This window comes from Gambusia affinis, linkage group LG17, assembly GCF_019740435.1.
Source record: "Gambusia affinis linkage group LG17, SWU_Gaff_1.0, whole genome shotgun sequence".
NCBI lineage: Eukaryota > Metazoa > Chordata > Actinopteri > Cyprinodontiformes > Poeciliidae > Gambusia > Gambusia affinis.
In genome coordinates, this window is record NC_057884.1 from 8,505,450 (window position 1) to 8,524,255 (window position 18,806).

The following is an 18,806-nucleotide window of genomic DNA, read 5'->3' on the forward strand; positions in this document are numbered from 1 at the left end:
TTTGCTTACAATTGTTTACATACTCATTCCTCTGTTGGTTTACTTTTTACATTTATAACACATTCTGTGTTACATTTGACTGTTGCAAACGTTCTCTATGGATGAAATTGGATCACATGATTATGATTCATAAGTATTTTTGGGAGTTATTACAATTACTTGCCATATAGGCTATTCAAACATGAGCTAAAGAAATATTTCTAATCTATGCTTAGTGTCACTTCAATAAATTGTGTCTTTTCATGGTAAATCTCTGCTGTAACAGCCTAAATGTGCTTGAGACTTGTGCTCTATGTACATGCACTCTCTTGGAACAAAGATTTGACATTGGATTTACTTTCAGTCTTGTTTAGTTTCTATGATAATACTATATTGCGAGTGAAAGTCTAATTTGACTCCATAAAGGAGAAAATATGTTTTATTGTCTGGTTCAGGTAAAAGTGAGCAAAGCTGAATGTTTCCACATAGCACCACCAAAAGGTGGTGCTATGTGGAAAGAAACACATAAATTGAAGCGCTCCTAAGGGTAAAAGGTCTAAAACCCTAAAAGAACATTAGATGTGTCTAAAGCAGACATAATTTAATCTTTGACTACCTCAGACAGACATCTAAAATGTGAAAAGTAAGTCAAAACAGCAAATCAACAAAGGAACGTTTGTTCCAGACATAAACAGTGACGTAAACACTAGCGCCCTCTTTATATTCGTGCTTTTATTTTGAAGGCGGGGCGCTTGCAGCACTTCCTGCTGCTTTGTGAACACACCGCTGCTCCACTCGCTCGCCGATCTTCATTCTGTGTTCTGCTCCTCGGCTGTCCTTCGAGGCTCCGGCCTGGTGTCCGAGCGGCCCAAGTCACTGAGAACCGATAGAGAAATGTGTCACCCGTGTACGGAGGAGGCGAGACACACCAGTGTTAAAAACACAGGTGAGTTTCCCCCCTTCTGTCTTTAATATCAGTGCATGTTTTTCTTAGTTAGCTGTTACTGCCGCAGCGCGCTGCTGTGGAGTCGGGATGAGACATCGTTTCCCCTCTCTAGTCGACGGGTTGTTGTTCTGGAGGAGTCCGTCTGAAGAAAGGTCGCTCTTTTTGCTGAAACCCCACCCAATTCTGTCTAGCCAGATTCGGGACTCTCTTGTAATTTATTAGAAATAAAACAAAAAACTCTTTCCAGCTGGAGGCCAGGGAGGTGTTTTGTTATTTGGCTCAACTGCTTATTCTCGGAGCCTATAAACAGATTAAAAGAAAAGCTTCTGTAATAATTTGTGTTTAATGTTGTCGATAAAATAATAAAGTCTTAATCAGACTGAGACTTCATTCTTAGGTCTGGTTTTAATAGTACAATAGAGGTATGATTAGTTTATTGCCTCAGGCTATTATTATTATGTTAGCTATTGTTAGCACTTTGAGGGATGTTATTTAAATAAACTACACATTTAATTATAATAAAAGGCAAATTTATTGACATTTCGTATTTAATAAATAAATGAGATAATATTAGTTGTTTATTATAAAATGGTGTGAAGAGCTTTAATCAGAAAAGTAGTCAAGAAGCCTATTATATCTCTAGGGGAGCAGCTGACATATACAACTCAAGTTGACAAATCTGCCAATAGGGCAACTATTTGTTGTACACTCCACCAATCTGGTTTATATTGCAGAGTGGAGCGATAACACTGATAGAAAGCTCTTGGAAGTCCAATTTAAAGTAATATCTGGTCAGATGAGACCAAAGTTTTACTTCTTGGGCTACACACTGAACACACACCATCCTCACCCTGAAACATAGTGGTGGCTGCATCATGCTGCGGGGATGTTTTTCTTTAGACTGGCCAGGTCAGAGTTGTTTCTTGAGTTAACAGTCCATAAGAACCTGTCAATATGTGAGACTTTTGAAAGCGTTGCTGAGGTCAATTATAATAAAATTTGAATATTTTTTTTTTTCTATTTCAGAAAATTACTCTGTAATTAATAAGTTAATAATATTCATTTATCAACATATAATGACAAGCTTTCTAAAGTTTTGATTTTACTCTGTTTCAAGATCTGTATTATGAGCATCTCTGTGTGTGGGTGTATATGATCTCAGCAGAGCTGTCATGGAAAAAAATGTTGGTCAGAACCAGTTTGACCCAGTTAATACAAAATCTTGCATGTCTCATCCAACTTCCTGTGCAGACAGACTCAGGGAGTTTTGCAAAGTAAGTGAAGGATTTATTGAAACCAGCATGTTACAGGAAGATGTAAGAGTCAAAACAAGTAATCCACTCCATTCTCTTTGATTTGATAAAAATCAAAAAGAGCTGTCACAGAAAGATCTAGAGTAATGTTTGTACGTATTATAGATGTAAAGTACAGGGGTTAATATTAACCTGCTTGAAAACTGCTGAACCAAGGGGGAGCGAGAACAAATAGCAAATTTATTAAGCTGGTGGTGACTGAAGGGTGTGTTACCTAACTCTGCTAGGCGAGTGGAAGGGAGGAGGAGGTCTGTTTGGGAGAAACTCTAGTCTGTTCAAACCTTGGAGGCCTGTCTCTGTTCTTTTTTGTGGACTATTACAGAGTTTCACAAGGATCTGAGTTTAAAAGCTGCGATAACTTTGTTTAGTAATCAGAAAATGATATCCCGTGCTTAACAAATCTCTGTTTATGACCCAGATTTTTGTTGTCAGTATCAAGCATCTGTTCGCTTGCAGCAGAACCCCAAGGTGTTTCTGGAAAACCGGTTGGTTTTTAAAGCTTATTGTTTTGATAGTTTTTCATTGCTTTCCATCTTAATTCCCTTTTAGGCAGCCATGTTAACTACATGTGAAACTGGTAGAAGAGAGTAAACCAAAATGAACTTGTGCAGAGAGAACCCCAGAGAACCTCTTTCTGGAAATCTGCAGATGTGGCGTAAAGGAGTTAGAAAGCGGGGCCGATGATGCTTTCAGGTCCTGTGGGTGTTTCCAACCACTTAGTTTGAAGTTGTCAGGGAAAATGTTAACAGTTGTGCTTTACAAAAATGAGCTTCAAAGCCTACTGTAAGTGCCAGGAATGTTGGCATTCGTCCGTCTCTCAATCTATGCATTTATCCAAACCGCATTTCCTGTTCAGCTAGATTGAATTCTGTGCCTTTATGGTTTCCTTGCAAATAGATGTACACACTTACAGAGGCAGCCAGTTGAACCCTGAACTGACGGAAAAACACTTAAAAACAAAACTAGGCTCTGATATGGAAAATCAGACATGGAACCCAAAACCATTTTCAGTGAAGCCTAAAGGTTGCTCATAAATCCTCCCTCTTGGCATTATTTATTCAGCATGTTTGTGCTACTGAACGTTAACAATGAAAACTATTTTTGATTAAGCTGTTTTCCAGAGGAGATCTTGTTTACCGTAGTTTTTTTAAAAATTATTTATATAGCATTTTATATAGCATACAAGAAGAATGGCAACACTTAGCATATTGCCAGTGTGTTTGAAATTGTGCAATTTTTCAGAGAAAAAACTTACGGAAAAAATTTGGTCTTTAGATTTAAAAAATCAAGTAGAGACTTACATCAAACATTTTAGGTTCTTATTTGTAAAAAAACCACAAAAAAACAAGCAATGCATTTATTTCCATCTTGCTTACAAGTAAATTATACTATATGCTGCTCTACCATATATCATAACATATATGATATACATCTTATAAGATTTTATCATATCAGATATATGATATATCACATGATATAGTATCATATCATATCATATATTATTATATTGTATCATTTATCCAACGTTTTAACAATAGGGCCAGATAGAGATTTAAAGAGGAGCTGCAAAAGCAAATGAGATGGATTAGCAGTACTTACCAAAAAGTAGAATATTTTATAATGGTGATAATATTAGTAAATATTGCAATAACATTAGTGGCGATATATTCCCATTTTGTACATATATATATATATATATATATATATATATATATATATATATATATATATATAAAGGCTGGTCTTGCCTGCATTGCTCTTAGCCTGTGGATCACAGCCTGGACAATAGCTGCTCTGTTTAAGAAACTATTTTAGAAGAAATGCATGCAGATCCACGAGCAAAGTGACTGTTTAATCCAGTTCTGAAATTCTCCTTTTGAACACACTTTTGATGTCATCTTCCTTTGGGGCTGCTTAGGTCCCAGCAAAAAAGTTAAACTTGTGTTCTGTGTCAGGAGACAGGCAGCGATATTGTCAGATAGCAATAAGACTCTTGCAGAAGAAATCTATTTTTTAGTCCCATTTTATAACAAGCTGACTGTGATAATATCATTCATTTGTCGATCACACAACCTTTTTGTTATAGTTTACATGCACTTATCAGTACATTCTTGCAACAGGCCACCGTTTGCAGCTTTAATTACAAAGTTTATTTATTCTAGTTCCACCGCTCGCTTTCGTTCCCTTTATCGATAGTGTGGCGTACTGTCAGTATAAACATTCCTAATGTTGTGTGTATTTTGTCAGATGTAGTTCTAATCTTAGGATTACTCTGGCATATGAATCCCATTTGTGTCACAAAATTGGTTTTGTTGTTTAAGACCATGTGAATTATCTTATTGAAGGCTATTTTAACATCTGCTGGGAAGTGAAGCCTAACATAGAAGGTTCTATGACTCCTAATTTGGCTAGAACAAGTTAACGATACTTTTTTGAGTGACTTACCAGGCTTATTTAATTTCCCTTTTGGATCAATGAGATATTTTTCAAATCAAATTATTTTTTTCTTAAATCTACAGAGTAACTCTGTAACCATTTTGTCGTGTTTTTTTAAATTAAGAGTAAAGCCTTGTTAGTGGTTTGTCTTTCATCTGGTGTAAAGTTGCCTCTGCTTGCTATATAAATAATTAATCACTACTTATTTCAGGACTGCTGGAATAAGTAATCCTGCAATAAGGACTATATTATTGAACAGTATTAAATATATTGAATGCTATTCCTATATATTATGTTACAGTTCTTAAAGACAAATAAGAGAGAATCTGGAGAACTAAAACCATCCGCATAACTTTCTTCTTTATGTGTCTCTTTATTAAGGTCAAGCAGGTCTTATAAGATGGAAATATTAGTTTTAATAATATTAATGATATTGAGAAAGTTAAAATAAATGTACTCTAAGATTTAATTGTTGGCATCTTAGCATTTTTATGTCCCATTTTAGCTCTCCGACAGTCTTGCATTTCTCATTTGCTTAGCAAAGCCTCCTTGTTGTCTTCCAGTCATGCTTCAACATGAATGAACAGCTGACAAAGTTTGCTGTTTTTTTTTAAGCTGCCATCAGCATGAGAAGTTTCACTTCCTTTTTCAGTAGAAAGTTTGTCATTTTCTATTTAAACAGTTTCCTGATGTCAGATCAGCATCTTTTCTTAGCTCTGATTTGTCAGTGAGAGTTACAGAGCTCATCTGAAGGTCCATGTATTTTTCTAAGATGGTAAAGTTGGGTTTTAAATGAAGACAAAGGTCCAAAGTTGAACATTATTTCAGAAATAGAAGCTCATTTTGAAAACCTTGGATTATGTAGATAAAAATATTTTGGCTGAACAACATGAACCTGTTCAATGCTGCTGTCCTTCAGATACCTTTTCTTTAAAATTTTACACAATTTCCTGAATTCTTCATGCAACAACTACAACACACTGTGGTAACATTAAAAAAAACTAAAACCGCTCAGCATGCCAGTGGACTCTTTATTTAAAGTTATTTTCTAATTAGCCAGTTTTAGTTTAATAACTCCTCTTTTCCAGTGAGAGTTATTGCAGGACTGCTGGAATAAGTAGTCCTGCATTATGCTACAACTATTAATTAATTAATTAATTATGATAAAATACCTGGATCTTGGCTAAATGACCGTTGTTAGGGGTGACTGAATAAATGTATCTTCTATTCTCTTATAACTCGGCAGACAGCAATATTTGATGTAAGAAAATGAACACCTGGCTAATTTGCATATTGATGCATATGGCACATTGTTGAAGCGCAAAAGAAGTTTGCGCTTCAACATATAATCATATATGCCATACAAATGCCATGTAATCATGTATATTACCTGATACATGATTATATATATATATATATAAACATATATATATATATATATTACCTGATACATGATTATATGGCAAAAAGATTTATGTTTGAAGTAGGAGACACATTTGAAGACGTTTCTATGAGTAAGCCTGTCACAATAAGCAATTAATCAATTAAACGTATGAAAAATAAAATAGTGATTTTTATTTCCACTTAATTTATTGGTTTCAGTTGTATTTTATTTTGGATGTTTAAAATCTTGCAGGTCCAGTGCTTGGTGTTCTGTACAAATTGGTCTTTAAGAGGGTGAACTTGGATTATTATGCCAATACCAATATTACTTGAAAATGATCCCACTTCTATATCAACAATATAATCGCAATAAATAGCAGGACAATTTATTGTCCAGCAAAATTTGTTATTTACCTAAGAGATAATACCAAAACTGGACTTTTTAAAAAATCTATATGTAAAAGATTTATGTGTTGTGGAAAGCTAGGAGTGAGAGTCTTTTCCCTGAAAATGTTTTCAATTTTGGAGGAACAAATTGTGCATTTCCTCTAAGCCATAACAAATAAAAATTAGTAATATTTTGTTTTTCTGCTTTTACAGATAAACCATCATGATTCCCATCACAGAGCTTCGGTACTTTGCTGACACCCAACCAACATACCGCATCCTGAAGCCATGGTGGGACGTTTTCACCGACTACATCTCAATCATCATGCTGATGATTGCGGTATTCGGCGGGACGCTTCAGGTCACGCAGGACAAGATGATCTGCCTGCCTTGCAAGTGGATCCTCAACGACACTTGCGATGCCATGCCAAATGCGACAGGCGCCTATGCCCCAGTGCCAAAAGGCATTCAATACGACCTGGATCGACACCAGTACAACTATGTCGACGCCGTCTGCTACGAGAACAAGCTGCACTGGTTTGCTAAATATTTCCCTTATCTGGTGCTGCTCCACACTCTCATCTTCCTGGCCTGCAGCAACTTCTGGTTCAAATTCCCACGCACGAGCTCCAAACTGGAACACTTTGTCTCCATCCTCCTCAAGTGCTTCGACTCGCCGTGGACAACGAGGGCTTTGTCTGAAACCGTGGTGGAGGAGAGCGACCCCAAACCGGTGGGGAAAACCAACGGCTCCATGGATAAGAAGGCGTCGAGCGTGAGCGAGGATGTCGAGGCCAGCATTCCCATGCTCCAACGAACAAAGTCCAGGATTGAGCAGGGGATCGTGGATCGCTCTGAAACTGGGGTTTTGGACAAAAAGGAAGGGGAGCAGGCCAAGGCGCTTTTTGAGAAAGTGAAGAAGTTCAGGATTCACGTTGAGGAAGGCGACATAGTCTACCGTCTTTACATACGTCAGACCATCATCAAAGTAATCAAGTTCATACTGATAATTAGCTACACAGGCTATTATGTAAACTACATCAAGTTCAGCGTGGTGTGCTCAGTGAACATGGAGAAACTGACAGGGTACCGTCTATTTCATTGTGCACATCCATTGGCGACTCTTTTCAAGATCTTGGCCTGTTTTTACATCAGCCTGGTTATAGTTTACGGTCTCATCTGCATGTACACGCTCTGCTGGATGGTGAGACGCTCCCTCAAACGCTACTCCTTTGAGTCGATCCGCGAGGAGAGCAGTTACAGTGACATCCCCGACCTCAAGAACGACTTTGCCTTCATGCTACACATGATAGATCAGTATGACCCTCTGTACTCCAAGCGCTTTGCCGTGTTCCTGTCAGAGGTCAGCGAGAACAAGCTGAGGCAGCTGAACCTCAACAACGAGTGGACGCTAGAGAAGCTGAGGCAGCGAATCACCAAGAACTCCCAGGAGAAACTGGAGCTTCATCTCTTCATGCTCAGCGGGATCCCCGACACAGTGTTCGATCTGGTGGAGCTGGAGGTCCTGAAGCTGGAGCTGATCCCGGATGTGACGATACCCCCCATCATCGCCCAGCTCTCCAGCCTGAGGGAGATGTGGCTTTACCACACTCCAGCTAAAATCGAAGCTCCAGCTCTGGCTTTCTTAAGGGAGAATCTCAAGTCTCTCCACATCAAGTTCACAGATATCAAGGAGATTCCACTGTGGATCTACAGCCTGAAGAACCTCAGCGAGCTGCATCTTACCGGAAACCTGAGCGCCGAGAACAATCGCTTCATCGTGATCGACGGGCTCCGGGAGCTCAAGAGCCTGAAAGTGCTGCGTCTGAAAAGCAACCTGACCAAGCTTCCCCAGGTGGTGACCGACGTGGGCATGCACCTTCAGAAGCTGTCCATTAACAATGAGGGCACCAAGCTGATGGTGCTCAACAGCCTCAAGAAGATGGTCAACCTGACAGAGCTCGAGCTCATTCGCTGTGACCTCGAGCGCATCCCGCACTCCATCTTCAGCTTGCACAACTTGCAGGAGATCGACCTGAAGGACAACAACCTGAAGACGATAGAGGAGATCATCAGCTTTCAGCACCTGTACCGCCTCGTGTGCCTGAAGCTCTGGTACAACCAGATCGCCTACATCCCCATCCAGATCGGAACGCTCACCAACCTGGAGAGGCTCTACCTGAACAGGAACAAGATAGAGAAGATTCCCAGCCAGCTCTTCTTCTGTCGCAAGCTGCGCTTCCTGGATCTGAGCCACAACAATCTGACGAGCATCCACCCAGACATCGGCTTCCTCCAAAACCTGCAGTATTTTGCTGTGACGGCAAACAGGGTAAGAAGCTGAAGCATTTCTATTTATCTAATTTAAGTTTTGTGTAAAGTTACTTTCTGTCAAAGTTTTCAGCAATTTTTCCTTCCAGTTTTTAAACGACAACTATCCAGATTAATCTGACCCAGAGAGAGTGAGTAACTGTGATTAAGGACATTATTTCTCCTTTATCACTTTGGTTGTTTTCCGAACTTTCAAAAAAGTTCAGAATGGAGAAATCACTCACGTAGAACCTGTTAAAGCCATTTTTGACACTTTACGACTCCAGCGAACCACAGGGAGAGCCATTATCCAGAAATGGAGAAAACAAATGGAGTAGTGAACCTTCCCAGGAGAGGCTGGCCTTCCAAAATGACTTTAAGAGCAAATAAATGACTCATTCAGAGGTCACAAAATAACTCAGAACAATATCTAAGTCGCTTGAGACCTCAAGTTATTTTGTTGAGGTTAGAGTTCATGATTCAAAAACAAGAGGCTGGGAAAAAATGGTCTTCATTGGAGACTTCCAATGCCAAAACCACTGCCGAGCAAAAAGAAAACAAAGTAAACATTAATCCAACATTAATCATTAGTCCAAGGTAAAAATTCCTTGGACTAATGACACAAATATGGGCTATTTTGAAAGGTGTGCTTCCAGTTACATTGGGTTTAAAACTAAGACAGCATTTCAGAAAAAGGCACGATGGTTGAAGTGTGATGCTCTGGGGTGACTTTGCTTTTTCTAAGTTTGCCAGCCTAATCGTCTTTATGGAAGCATGAACACTGCTCACTACCAGAAAATCCTGACAGAAAATACAGAGAAAACACTTACAATATACACCAGGGCAATTTATCCAGCAGACAATCAAGTCAACCTCTGTATGGCTTAAAAAAGCAGAATTAATCATTAAATTAATTGATAATTAATGATCTGAAACTTGTAGGTATGAAAACACTTTTTTTTACAACGCTGCCATCATTGGTTTTTTTTCTGTCATTTTGTCCATGGTATCCCATATGATATATGAATCGTTTGATTTAAAAATCTAACTCGCTAAAATGCTGTTATAGAAAAATTATCTGATTCCTTCTCAAGAAATGCTGCTTTGAGCTCCGCGTGTAAACAACTTGGTGTGTTTTCAGTTAACACTACTATTACTGCGGTTTTACTGCGCTGGCTCGAGTGGCTTCTTACTGAAAATAACCTCCAGCAGGTCTGTGAGCAGCCATGAATAGCTCCGGACCAATCCTTTGTGCTCCTTCGTTTAGTTTGTTTACACTTTCAGAATATTCCTAGGTGCAAGTAGGCTTTTACAGTGAAATTCATGGTAATGCCGTCTTTGATTCGTATGAGATTAAATAGGAGAATCAACTTCTTGGAGCAATCTGAACAATATAAATACAAATATATATCACTGGATTTATTTTTTGGGTTTTGTTTCGGTCGTGATTTGCATGTTTAATGAGACTTCAAAGAGGCAGGCTCCATTTTAAGGAGCCTTTTATCTTGTTTTGACAGTGCCTGTTTTCATGTCTGGTTTGTGTTTCATTCTGACATGAAGTAGAAACAGCTGGCTTTTTTATGTATTATTGTTTACTAATGTAATCAGTGTTTTGCAAAAGTATTTACACCCCGTGAACTTTGTCAGATTGCAAATTCTCACTGGGATTATTACATGTTAAGATGGGCCAGAAATTTAACAATTACAGACATTATCTTTGGCCTTTCTCCAATATGCAAAAATTAATGTTTAAATTTGGATACAGTGGTAAAATAGGTAAGTATTTGTCAGTTTAAGCGAGGTTAAATCTACAGTTTTTTGCTGTCAATTTTACTGTTACATAAACCAGCTCTGGGCTATAAATCAATAACAATATATACTGTGACATAATCAATATCAATAGAAAGTACGGTAATAAAATGTTCAATAATTTCAGTCAAATCTAAACCAGAACTGCACAGTATTCTGGGGGATGTAGACAGAGTTCAAAGAAATATATGGATTGTTTTTCCTAGTAAAAGCTTGGTCTGGGCCAACTGGAAATGGGTTTTGGGCCTCTTGTGAAGAACCTAGTTTTGAAACAACTCAGTGTAACGCATAGTTTTGAACTCATTTTGTTTTACAAATGACACTTAAAAAGTTTGACACTCACCCTTCGAAACCCTGAAATGAAGTTTCACTTGTAAAACCAAAACTTTTACAAAAATATGTTAAAACAATGTGTAGTCATAGTAATACAAAATCCTTCTGTCTCACAGTTATGTTGTACTTTTCACATTGTAAGCATTTGCCGTAACAACAAAATATGAAAACGTTCAAGCAAAGCCTTCCTGTTACTCCTCTTGCAACAGCTTTTTTTAATCTCTCTTTTTCAGATTGAGACTTTGCCCCCAGAGCTGTTTCAGTGCAAGAAACTCCGCACTCTGAATCTGGGGAACAACTGCTTGCAGACGCTGCCGTCGCGCTTCGGGGAACTCACCGGGCTGACCCAGCTGGAGCTGAGGGGCAACCGTCTCGAGTGCCTCCCTGTGGAGCTCGGCGAGTGCCGGCTGCTGAAGAAGAGCGGCCTGGTGGTGGAGGAAGACCTGTTCAACACGCTGCCGACGGAAGTCAAGGAGCATCTGTGGAGGGCTGATAAGGAGCAAGTTTGAGTCAAAACATAAATGCTGGTAGGAAATTTAAAGAGGCTTGTCGAAGCCAGGACAACCTTAAAGAGAGACGCAGCTGCATTGGCGGTGAAGGCAAAAGTAAACTGACAGCTTGTCTGCTTCAGGAGCAGACAGGACCATAAAACTAAGAACGTGGAACATCCACACATACGATTGATTAGTATGCTTTTCCTGATTCCGAAGTTGCAGAGAATCTGGAAGCTGCTGTTAAATATGCATGCCACAGTGGGATCATTCTGAAGCAAAACTTGTTCATCGGACAACTTTGCACGACTCAGCTCTGCCAGTGAGCTAACTGTGCTCTTTTTTTGTTCTTTTTTCTTTTATTTTATTGAGCGCAGGGTACTTGCACAAATGAAACATGTTTAACGCTGAATTCACCCATCCTTCCTCTGGACTTCATATCTTGAAGGAACTTTTGTTTTTGCAGTTGTAGCACAAAGTGGCTCGCTGTGTCTGAGGATGTTATCAAGCCAATTGTTTCGCGACTCAAACCTAATCTGGTCAGGTATGAACTTGTTTGTTTTCCATTCATCTCTTTAATCTCATTATGCTTTGATGCATCTTTTTATGGGCACAAAATGACTGACCACGAATACATCATCGCACAGGTAATCTCTTAATTCTGAGAAAATGAGGAAATGGTTGCAAAAAAAATTAAGAACAAGCTCTACATCTAAAAACACCCTGGAGTTATAAATTCTCTCATCAGCTCATGTGGCAAGCTGTAACTTGCACAGGAAAGAAGTGGAAGCGGCTTCAGTATTTGTCTTCTGCTCCGTTCTTTTCATCGCCAAAAATAATTTTTGCTTGGATGTGCAACAAGAAAACAACGTGACTCAGAATGAAACACTATAAACATTTTGTTAACGCTTGGCTTCATTTGAAGGCAAAGTATCATGACCGAAGATAAAACCAGAGGTGGGTTCAGAAACACAGTTTCAGCAAATAAGAGAACCGCCCACTGAACACTTGCTGTGAACTTCTGGAAGATGTACACTTAGTCAGATAATTTAAGTGACCTTTGTTCATTTCAGAACATATTTTACTTTAAAGAATGAAATGCAACTCTAATGTACATTAAGTCACATTATGGCACCAACTATTCAGCTCCCTTTGTTTTCAGATTAACATATTCAATGTCATGAAAACTTAGTTACCCCCTTACAGAATTCTTTTGTTTTTGTAAGATTATCAAAGAAATTTTAATATCAGACAAATATCAACCAAGTAAACACAAAAAGCTGCTTTCAAACAGTGATTTAATGATTTATTAAGAAAAAAAAAAGCTATTAAAACTAACATGGGCCTGTAATTAACTGAGACTGAGCATATCTTGGATTACTTTCACTTGTCAAACTGCCTGTCCCAAATTAAGTAGAGCCTGTTTGACAACATGAAGTAGTTTAGAAGATCTCAAAAAGCATCACAATACCCTGTTGGAAGAAAATTCAAGAATAAGAAATAAAGTCCTTGATATTTATGTGAAAAGGATCACAATTCTTTTTGAGGATTTAGAACTCTATCAAACCCTATCTTTAGATATTATCCACATGTAGAAATGTTTGACGATCAGAAACCTTTAAGTATGTTGAAAACGCATAAACAGAAGAAATCTTTAAGGGGGAATAAAAACTTTTTCCTGCCAATATATGCCAATCATGCAAACCATAAGCATCATGGAAACTACTTGCCAAAATGATTCACGCCACGGCTTACGTTCTGAATCAGGAGATCTTGGAAAGTTCATTTTGGAAGCATGTAGGATGTGAATTAGTGTGAAGGACAGAGGAGTTGTCTGCAGACTCTCGCTATATTGTCATCATGTTCGCGTTGCTCCATGGGAAGAAGTAGACATTTGTCCCTAATGTGTTTATTCGTTCACGATGCAGCCGAGGACAAACAGGAAATTGCAGAGCGAAGGGAACTAGTTTCAACCGGATTCCACAAGGGAAGCGGGTTTTTTATCGACTAAGATTGGAGAGTGAGCTGTATCCACCTTCCATGCTCCAAATTAGTGCAGCATGCCTTGTCTGCTTGAAACACTTTTCTTGTTTAGACCTGGGATTTAATAGCATCATGTGGAACAAATGTCTTACGTCTACTCCTGCCAAATGTCTCTTATTGCTAATGTAGCCTTAGTTTTTTACTGGCTATATCCTGTTAATGATCACAAACATCGTCAGGGCTTTTTCTGTTGTGTTGTAAAATGTATAGCTCAAATATTTAATGCTTTTTTTTATTCTTCACAGCTGTTTTTCCTTTGATTTTAGCTTTTTAAAGGTACAGTAGGAGGCCGGAATGGGCTGGTAGAAGACTTTCCCAGTATGTAACTTTGTGCAAAACAAATGACATAATTTCTTTTATTTATGACAGAAAAGTAACGCTTTTTGCTATTGGTACAACATTATAAAGACAATGATATGGCATAGCTATGTGATTGTTATTTATAACATACACTTGTTATTTTATAGGCTAAAGCAAAAAAAAAAAAAAAAATTGGATACCCGGTAAAAAAAGTAGTTTATAAAAGTAGTTAGCTCTGTTTGTTGCCTTCTTTCAGACAGCTGATTGGCAGTGCCCAGCAGCATATGACCGATAGAAGCAAAGGTCACACTAAAGTAGACTTTCTTGAATCCAAAGGAAGAACTTGACTGAAGATTATAGCCAATTTGAAGCTGTAACTTTTTAAAACCTTGGTACAGTCATAAATAGTTGGACATTCCTCAGCAATATCAGCATAATTTCTGCAGAAACTTCATTATTGTGATTTCTTTCAAAATAGGGAGTCAGTTTTCAACAACTTGCATTGGTCCAATAAGTAGAGCTGGGTTGATTTTACTAATTTATGTATTTTATATTATCGTTGCTTGTGACAGTGATACAGCACAGGATTATTTGGTTTCTCACTGAAACACAGAAGCAATGTGAGCAGTATGGTCATTTTTAAGGAAACCTATACAGTATCAGTTATTAAGCAACACGGCAACATTAATTTTGGATCGGTGCTTCCCAATTTTGAACACTTACTTTCCTGCACGGTATCCAAGAAATTAGACATGGTCAAATAAATCATCTAGTTCCCATTATCAGACAATAAATGACTGGAAAAGTGAGCAGTGAAAATCCAATACCTAAGCACCGTAGCTCGTGCTGACAACAACTCTCTTCAGTGTAGAAGTTGGTTCAGAAGGAGACAATGTAGTCAGCTATTTTTAATATAAGTAACATGATTAAAAAAATCTTGGAAGATTTGGAAGTCTTAGTCATTTTAAGGCTCCATTTATTTTACATATAAACAGACCTTCCTCTTTACAGTTTGTTTGATTTAAGCTGCTTAAAACAATTTCAAATGTCCACTCCGTAAATATGTATTCTTTGTTTTAAAACCATAGCAACATGCTTTACTGAAATGTATCCTGAAAGAAGAGGAAAAAGTGCACATTTTAAATTTAGTTGTTTAAAGAGACGTTAGAGTTGGATGAAATTGTTACTAACAGATGAAAGATTTAGAAAAGCATTGATTGGAAATTGACCACAAAATTGTGCCCCGGTCATCTCTACAAATAACAGCAGAAAAACTATTTTATTTTATGCTTGTTAATGCAAATATGTATATAAATAACTAGGCATGTAAATACATCAATAAAATTTATTGACAAGCTGCAAAAAGACAAAACAAAACAAAAAAAACGCAGTCAGCAGTTGCATATAATCAAATTGTGTGTTTGTTTTTTTTCATTAATAATGAGGCAGAGTTTTGCTAATGTTAAACAGATCTTGAAGAACAGAAAAATAGAACAGAATCAAATAAAATAAAATAAAACCGAAATATCTTTTATTGTCCCACTGTGGGGAAATTTGATATTTGACATTCTTACACTCTGATCTCTTTGGAGATTTAGAGAAAGTTTTTCTGTAAACTTTTCGCTGAATGTTTCTCCTCAGTGAAATCTGTTTCACTGAGGCCTTGGCTGAATGCTGCTGATCGAAGGTGAACTGCTTGCATAATGAAGTGTGTGTTTCAATCTTTTTCCTATATATCTATGGAACTTTTGAGTCTGTTATGTGTGAGGTGATAAGAGACACAAGAGAAGGATTTAAGTTGCTTTTGCCTTAGTGACAAATCCTTCCTAATGAGTTTGCTATAGATAGACTCTTCAATAATTTTTAATACAGTGCCTTATAAAACAGATTGTTTTACATTTCATCATGTTTCATCCTCTAATTCTAATGCCTTTCTTTCAAATTTCATGAGATTCAGTAACAACAAAGTATCTGAAAGTAGAGAATAACTGCGAACTGGAAGGAAAAGGACGGTTTTCAGGTTTTTACCCGACACATCCTAAAAGTGTGGCGTGCATTTATATTTTCTCTGATGGACTTAGGTCTGGACTATGATTAGCTCATTCTAGCTTATGAATGTTTTTTTTTTTCTTATCTAAACTATTCCATTGTAGATTTGGCTGCATGTGGAAGATGATTTGCTCAGTAAAATCAGTCTTGGATGTTGGAAGCTGGAATAACCCAAGTTGAGGGTGATGTAGTTGCAAATCAGAAATCACTAGTGTCTATACATTGTTCTCTCTTTAAATGCTATTTATAACACAAAGCTGATAGTAATGTACTTTTCTCTTCATTATATGTTAAAACATGAAAGGAAATTGCTTTAAAGTAGACATAGCAGTATGTCTGCCTCTGGTCAGCAGTTCTAATGAACAAGTTGCATACATTCTACATTCAGGACCGCCATATTCAGTTGCGTTTTCACGGTGAAGTAAAGTGTTTGTTCTCTGCCATGTATAGTATTTTTGCATGTGAGCCAGAAAGTTCAAATCTGGTCCAATCAGACCAGAGCACCATCATTTGCATGTATGTTTGCTGCTGTGTCCCTTTCATGAATTTCTTTGTTCTTGCCACGCTTCCTTTAAAGCCAGTTTTGTGAAGTGGACAAATCATAACGAAACACACAGATATTTCTGACTGTAAGGTGACGACGTGTGAAAAAGTTGCGTTTCGCGCGGTAAGACTGAATGAAGCCCTGCAAGTAGACGAAGAAGTGATTTTTATTTTTTTTTTTTTCTATAGCACAAAGAGCTGCATAGACCGTTGTGCTGTAGCTGACTAGGTGCAGGGAGAGGCTGTAGGAGATGGTTTATGTCACTCCAGAGTAAATCTGATATTGTAAGCGATCATTAAGGTGGTGCAGTGCAGCCCTCCCTTCTGCAGCCTCATGCAGAGTGTCAAATTAAAACGTAATCGCAGCATTCTTTGTTCTTACACTTGTCATTTCTTAGTACTTTTTAACGTTGCCTGACGATATCTAATCTGCGTTCCGTCCTCAGTTAAAAAATACTGTTCTGTGCTAAGGTAGTCACAGAAAGCTTTCCCAGGATATCCCTTCCCGCTGATTCAGATTTCCTCAACTAGCCCTTTCTATGGACTGCGATCGGCGCATGCTTTTGTTTCTCTGACCTCCAGAGCTTTGCACAGACGTCATTTCATCTCTGAGTCATGCTTTTTATGGCAGCGAGCTCCCGTTCACTTCATGTCAGCGTTTGGGAATCAGGTGAAGGTCTGAGTTAAGGTCAGTGGAAAACCAAAAAATAGAAAAAAAGGGAAGTAAAGTCCAGCACTTCTGTTTCATTCACATGGGTGGCCCATTTCTGTTTAAGCAGTTATTTAAGCCATTTAAAAGCTTTGTTGTCGATCTGCGCGAATGTGCTAAAGGTTTTTAATTTAACGTCAGCCTTTTTTAAAGAGCAACATTATATGAAAAAGGTGCAGCCTTGTTCTGTACGCCTTAAGTAATTTTGTTTGTGCGAAAGAGCATGGTGAGTGAGTGTTTACTTGGTTGAGTTTCACAGGTTCAGCTCCACATCAACGTTTAGAGCAAACTGTCTTCAGGGTTTATTTTTTATTTTTTTGTGGATGGACATGCGGACACGGCTGAACAGAACCAGAATCAGCTCACGACAATCTTAACTGGAAGCGAAGGCGATCTCTGCCTTCTGCGTTGACGTCTCTTAATACCTAAAATATGTGTGTATTTACATTTTGAGGTGATCACATTTTCATTTTAATTCCTCATAATTCCAGTATTAACTTATTTTTGAAAAAAAAAAAGGTGTTTTCTTTTTTTTTCTTTTTTTTTTTTAAGTGCTGAACTGCCATGATTTCATTTAATCTCTGGCTGTCAGTGTATCTTTTAAATACATGATTGTATTTACTGTCTACAGTGAGTTTATCTCCATATTCTGATGCCTGTAGATCAGGGAATTGCAAAAAAAAAAAAAACAACTGTTGGTTTTATTTTTTTTCATGTGACTTCTTAATAAAGCATGGGTTTGTTCAAGCTAAACTGATGTGCAGTATAGCCATACTTAAAAACCACCTAATTAACCCTTCGAACACCGTCTCTTTGAATATAAACTGCAAGCTAAATGGACACATTTTTTGTCTGGATCATATGTGACAATGCCTTTATGATGACAGTTTTTGCCAAGTGAATGAAACACTGGCTTTTTAAGTGTCTGTAACGGCGAATGTTCAGATCCTACTTTTGTACACATGATAATAAAATGAACAGTTAACACTATTTCCTGTGTTTGACTATAAATTCGTCATCTGGGCTTGTTCCTGTTTCAAAGAGAAGTTAAAAATTGCTGAGACGCTATTCTTACACACTTCCAGTAAGGATGAGGGGATAGGGGCATATCCAAGGTTGCAACATAAAGTCCTTAAGAATTAAAAAATAATGTTTTGGCTTGCCCTGGTCTTATTATGAGATAGCTTCATGTTGATGCTCTAAAAGTGAGGGGAAAGCCGTAGCTAAAGTTGATCATTTTTTGAGCAGAAAAATATTTTTAGCACATTCTTTCACTCGAATTGAGGCATTTATATGTACAAAATTGACAAATACAGTTCTTTTCTAATCTCATCTGATCTAAAATATTTTGGTAGAAACAGAGATGATTCCCTTTTCCACAGCATGTACATTTTCCAGAGACTGCAAGCTGAATGAGGTGCACCTCTGATCAAAATTTTTATTATTTATTATTTGACGTAGGATATAGGTCTGGGAATATTGAAGAAAAAAAAACATTTTCTGACAATTCAGACTAATTTTATGTACAATGTTATGTTTTTTAAGAGTGTTTCTCATAAAGGATTGATGGAAGTTTTTTTTTTTTGTTGTTGTTCATAGTTATCAGGCATGTTTTCCAATATTGTTTTTAAACTTGTATGGCTACGCTGAACATAGAAAGAAATACCGATAATCACTCTAAGAGCGTAAACTAAATATGTATATTTTTTATTAAACTTTTCGCCAGAGAAATTGAGGTTTTATTTATGTATGCTTTATGTCACGTTAGTGACACC

General features: G+C 37.6%; 1 protein-coding gene across 1 annotated transcript; it reads left to right on the forward strand.

Moving 5' to 3' along the window:
- The first annotated feature begins 724 nt into the window (after positions 1-724).
- lrrc8aa (leucine rich repeat containing 8 VRAC subunit Aa) lies at positions 725-18,021 on the forward strand. Its single transcript, XM_044143961.1, has 3 exons — positions 725-925; positions 6,658-8,776; positions 11,130-18,021. Exons 2-3 carry the CDS (start codon positions 6,668-6,670, stop codon positions 11,403-11,405), a joined length of 2,385 nt encoding a protein of 794 aa, XP_043999896.1. The 5' UTR covers positions 725-925; positions 6,658-6,667; the 3' UTR covers positions 11,406-18,021.
- The last annotated feature ends 785 nt before the right edge of the window (positions 18,022-18,806 follow it).

Excerpts from the sequence above, each read along its gene's own strand:
- lrrc8aa (XM_044143961.1), top strand. The coding sequence starts at position 6,668 with ATGATTCCCATCACAGAGCTTCGGTACTTTGCTGACACCCAACCAACA. Across the intron at positions 8,777-11,129 it reads TTGCTGTGACGGCAAACAGG|ATTGAGACTTTGCCCCCAGA; the intron begins GTAAGAAGCTGA and ends TCTCTTTTTCAG.